The 5509-nt window shown below is 51.3% G+C and overlaps 1 protein-coding gene across 1 annotated transcript in view; it reads left to right on the forward strand.

Moving 5' to 3' along the window:
• IGSF21 (immunoglobin superfamily member 21) overlaps positions 1 to 2579 on the forward strand; it is a 172409-nt gene extending 169830 nt beyond the window's left edge. Inside the window, exon 9 of the mRNA XM_019541724.1 lies at positions 2340 to 2579. Within this exon, the coding sequence (XP_019397269.1) occupies positions 2340 to 2413 (74 nt within the window). The 3' untranslated portion in view covers positions 2414 to 2579. The remainder of the gene's footprint in view (positions 1 to 2339) is intronic.
• Positions 2580 to 5509: the final 2930 nt, after the last annotated feature.

Here is a 5509-nt window from a genome sequence, read left to right on the forward strand (position 1 = left end):
GGTGGCAGGGGCTGCAGGTTCAAGTCCCTGATCGGCTTGAGTCCCCTGGCTGCCATCTACTACGCAACCGTTTCCCCCTCCGGCGCTTGCCTTCTAGCTGGAACTCAGGGGTGATTGCGGTTGCGAGTCGGAGGGGACTTGAAGTTGTAGCTCAGTTGGAAACATCCTGAACCACCCGGCGGCTGGCTGGGTTTTTTTTTGGCCTTCAAAACAGGAAATCCCCTGACGTTCAAAAAAAAAAACCCCTGCTGCTCCCCCAGGGAGTCACAGGGCCAGGCCCCAGCCTAGCCTCCCCCCAGCCTCCTTTCACACACAAGGGACCCACTGAGGAGCAAGGGGCCAGAGGGCTCCTGCCAGGCCAGGGCTTGAACCCACAACCTTTGCCACCTAGGGTAGCACCCTTACCACCAGAGTACCAGGGAAGGTGGGAGCTCCTCCTGCCGCGGGCCCCTTGAGGCGCAGCGCCCAGCCCCGCCATGGAAAGAGGACGGCGTCTCCCTGCAAAACAGGCGAGGCCGGGACCTGAACCCAGGCCCTCAGCACCCGCACGGAGAGGCCCAGCACCGCGCACCACAGGGCCTGGCTGGCTCAGCCCCTCACTTCTGGGCCCCTCGACTCGCTCTCTGCGTGCACGCGCTGGCCCCACAGCAAGGGCAGTCCCGGGAAGGCCGCAGCCCAGCTGCCCTCACGGCCTGGCGGCCAAGGCCCCACGCTGCCAGGCAGGGCCTGGGGGTTTGCCCCCGCGCAGGGGCGGCATGCCCTAGGCCCGGCTTTTCCTCTAATTTTCCCAGCGGCACTTGCCTGGCTGCTGCAGACCAAGGCCCATCATATTTGCCGTGCCCGAGAGGACTTGTTGCAGCCGCCCATGCTCGAGTCCACAGACGTCGAGCGGGAGGCCGAGAGCTCGGCCTTTGCCTTTGTTTCCCACCACGGGAGCTGCCTGGAAAGAGCGATGCCGCGCGGCACGTCCCCCTTGGGGTGTGGGCACCGGTCTCGTCCGGCTGCTCATGAGGGACCGCTGCAGGGTCCCAGCTCCTGCACGACCCCAGCCCAGGGGTGCAGAGAAGCGGGGCGCGGAGGCCTCCAGCCACAAGGGAATCGGGACCCCCAGCCCGCGCTGTGCAGCACCGGGCCCCCGGCTGGGCTTGGGGGGAGCAGCTGCGCTCGGGGAGCTGAACAGCCGTGTCCTGCACAGCTCAGATATATCCGGGAAGGCCGCCTGCCCAAATACCCTTCCCCATCTCTGCACACAAACACGTGCACACACACACACACACACACAGTCTCTGTGTCTAGGGTTACCATATTGCCAAGTCCAAAAAAGAGGACACCTGTCACCAGGTGGGGGGGAGGGGAATATGATAGGGGGGCAGTGACATGCCATTGCCCTGCCTCTTCCCAGTCTCTTGCCCCTCACTGAGAAGACACATCCCACCCCCAGCCCTGCTGTTGCCCCTCAGTCCAGACCCACTGACTCCAGCACTGCCAGTGCCCCTCACTCCCAAACAGCAGTACCCTGCTCCCCACCCCTTGCTGGTGCCCCTCAATCCCGACCTGCAGCCTCCTGGTGCCCCACACACCCAACCCATAGTCACCCGTCCCTCATGCTGCTCACTCCTGATCCACAGCCCCTTTCCTCCCACCCAGCCCAGGTGGTGCCCCTCACTCCCTACCTGCCCGGCTGGGGTCTGGTTGACATCACTGGGGTCGAGCTATGGAGCTACCTCTGAGACCCTCAAAAGGCGAAGGGCCACAAGCTGGGCAGCCGCTGGGTAAAACCCAAACCAGCACCCAAGGGCCTGGTGTCCCCCACTGTGGGCTGCCCTCCATCACCCCATGTTGGGAGGCAGAGCCTTGCACTGGCTGTGGGGGGACCTCTGAGCCCCAGGGGATGGTGCTCCCCACCTGGGGTCTGCACAGCATCTCCTCTGACCCTCCCAGCAGGTCCCCTACCCTGTGCTGCATCACAACCCCACACAGCCACGGGCTAAGGCAGGCCTGCCTGCAGCACCACCTCTTCCAGCCCCTAGTGCCTCAGTTCTCCAGTCTTTAAAATGGGAACATGATAATGCTTTCTTTCTTCTGCCCTTTGTCTGGTCTGGTGGGATGGAAATTTTTCAGTGCAACAAATAATTAGCAGTGCATTGCAGGGACCTGGGCATCGATCCAGAGAGACATTGCTGAACTCAGTGAAGGTACTTCACTTTTCTAACTGGGATCAGGATCTGGCCCATTAGCCTGTTTGAGGCATCATGGTATAGCACAGACAGAGCTTGCATTTGATGACAGGAAGCTATCGGTCACCCTCTCCCTAACCCTGTGGTTTTCCTCCCATCCAGGTTCCGTTACCAGCCACAGCAGCTTCAGACTAGTTTTGGCGCTCACCCTAACAGTGATCTTGGAGCTGACGTGAAGTTTTGCCTTCCTCTTCCGAACAGCTTCACCCAGAATTTACATCTCTGTCAACTGGTTTTCATTTTTTTTTCTAAACTATTTACAGTCTTGTTATCGGTCTCTTTCTGTCTGTGTCTTGGCTTCCTCAGTCAATTTAATTAAAAGGAAAAAAAAAAATTCCCCTGGTAAAAGACTGCTCATTATATGCCACATGTAAGCATTGGGCTATACAAAGGGCAGTCTGGTCTTTGCGTGTGTGAAGCAACCACCAGTAATTGGACGTGAAAGTGCACCTGTTTCGCAGATGTAATTTCAGTGCTGCGATTTGTAAAAGCACCGCGTCTAGACACACACGGGCAGAATGTCTACAATGGTGAATCTCAGCCAGGGTGCCACAGCGCTCTGGGGTGCCCTGAGATCCTTTAAAGGATGCTGGGGAGGTTGAAAACACCTACACGGGGTGCATCTACACGTTCATGAATTGCACAGTAGTTACTGCGCATTCAATTTAGTGCTTGTATAATGAAGTACTAAGTAAACATGCAGTAACTCCGGTTACTGCACAGTAGCACTGGTGCATGGTTTTTTAGTAACTGTTACTGTGCATTAGCTTAATAACACTGCGCAGCTGCACTTTAGCACGGTTTCTGCCTGGCACGCTACTAAGCAGTGTTCTTAGGCTACTGTGCATTAAGCGTCTTGTGTAGACGTGCCCAGGATTCACAGTGTAAGCCCAGAGATTTCAAACAGGAATCCAGAGCATCAAAAACATCCTGATCTGTTGTGGTCTTTCTGACATCTTTGTAACAGAAGAATTGCTCAAGCATTTTAACCGTTGACAAAAAAAGGAGTGAAAGCCAAGCGCCGAGATTTTTCGAGGAGGGCCTTGAGTCTATCGGGGGTGCATTCAGACTAAAAAGTCTGAGAACCACTGATCTAGTGGAATACGGGGGCTGCGTATCAGGAGCGCTGAGTCTTGTTTCTCATTCCTAATGTGACCTTGTGCAAGTTATCTAGTAGGAAGCAGGGTAGATTCACACCTTATAAAAGTTGTGTGTGTGTGTCAGACTTTTGTGGGTTGAAACTCACTTCATCAGATGATTCATTAGGTCACAGCGTTTGAGGAAGTAAACTTCAACCCACAAAAACTTGTGCTATAGCACACATACACATGCACATACACACATTATATACATATATATACATATACATATATACACACACACACATATATATAAAATCTCTACTTTGGTTAGGGTATAAAGCACTTATATCCACCCTGCCTTCTACCTGACTTCAGACTGACATATCTAACTACATCTTTCAAATTATCTAGACCAGCCTTTTCAAAAGGAGCCATTGATTTGAGGGAGCCCCAAACGACATGTTCAGCTGTGCTAAGATCCACTAAATCACCTGAAATTATAAGTGTGCAGTGTCTGTGTAAACCACAGTGCAGGAGTCACAGGTTCGAGGTTCTTGAAAACAGGTATCCTCTCTGCCTCAGTTCTTCTCAGTGAAGAACAGATATGACTAGTATACAGACCCACCTTTCCCAAGCACTGGCACTTGAAAATCTCCAGGTCTATGAATGGAACATATAATCTGCATAGCCTTTTCGAAAGCATCCTGAAGCATCTACTATGTTTTGGGCAAATCATACAAAAACCAAGTGATGTATGGTATTCCTCAAGTTGTGAAAAAAGAAGTCTTTCTTCAAGTGACTGCCTGGCCATGTCCAAAACAGAAGAAGAGAGAAACGACGATGCAGTTCTTTTCTGGATTGGTTCTTGGTCCGTCTCTGGCCTCGGGATCAAATGTTCTCTTTACCGTCATTCTAAGTTGCTTTTACTGGGGGAAATGTATCGTCTCAATACAACATGCCCCCAAATAAAACGCACACCTTGTTTTTGAAAGGCAGAATGAAGAAAAAAAAAAGATTTTTCCTGGGGAGCCTCTGCCAGGGGGAAAGAGAAAAGTGTCTACCACTGGCAGCTAGGGAGCCAGGTGCAGCTTTACTTTCACCTGGCAGAGGCTTAAGTGGCAGAAACTGCTGTTACCATATTCCCTCAACTATAACATGCATCCCCCAATTTCTACATGTTGCATATGAGAAAATGTGGTAGCTTCAATTTCTAGCTTGTCAGCCAGTGCCTCCACATCACTCAGTGCACTTACAAATCTCCTCTCAACATGGTAGTGTAGAAGGGACTCTTGCCAGGCTTTTAGCTGATGTGTAGTTCGCTTGATACCAAGTTCAGCTTCTTACAGCATTTGACTTGCAATGCTGACTTTATAAAGGTGGCCATGGCAAAGTACCACCTGATGCCAGAGGGTATAGTTGCAGATCTCGTACACCTTAAATTTGCCGTCACTGAGTTTTAGTTCCTGTGGAGCTCTCTGGGTTTACCAGCCTGGCAACTGAAACCTAAGCACCTTACATCTTGGAAAATATAATGATCTCCTGAATTTGCCTCTTTCATCTTGTTGGATTGATTGGAAGTTAATGGATCGCATCTCAGCGCTACGGTGAGACCACAGAAACACTGCCACAGCTTTGGTGCAATAATTCGTGGCTTCATTGCGTGCATGTTGCAACAGACACATGTTAAGGTCCCAAATTCTCCTCTGACCTCTGCATTTCATATCTCAGAGGCAAGGATTTCGTAGGGTGACCTCTTTTATTGGATCAACTGCACAGCTGGGGTAGAGTTAGACAAGCTTTCAATGGCAAGACAGTCTTCATTGTGACTAGCCCATCATGGTAGCCTCAATTCCCACTTCTTTTCATTGTTCAAGAACAGCTTCCATCATTCCAGCCCTGACAGAATCCTTTCTGTTCAGAAACCCAGTGAAATGCTCTTTGATCACAATTCGGCCTTCTCTTGATTTATTTCTATCTTTTGTGGGAACAAATTAACAGTCATTGTCATCTTCTTCGATTTGCATAAGTCTTGCATGTGGTCAAGGAGAACCAAATAATGCTGGTTCTCTTTCAAGGCAGACATGATTTCCTTCTTGATCAGGTTCCCAAGAATTTGTAGTTTCCTGTGGAATATTTTCTTTTCCTGGGAATCCTAGAAAATCAGGGTTGGAAGGGACACCAGGAGGTCAC

The sequence above is a fragment of the Crocodylus porosus genome, unplaced genomic scaffold, assembly GCF_001723895.1.
Source record: "Crocodylus porosus isolate Cpor-Errol unplaced genomic scaffold, CroPor_comp1, whole genome shotgun sequence".
In the NCBI taxonomy this organism is placed as follows: Eukaryota; Metazoa; Chordata; order Crocodylia; family Crocodylidae; genus Crocodylus; species Crocodylus porosus.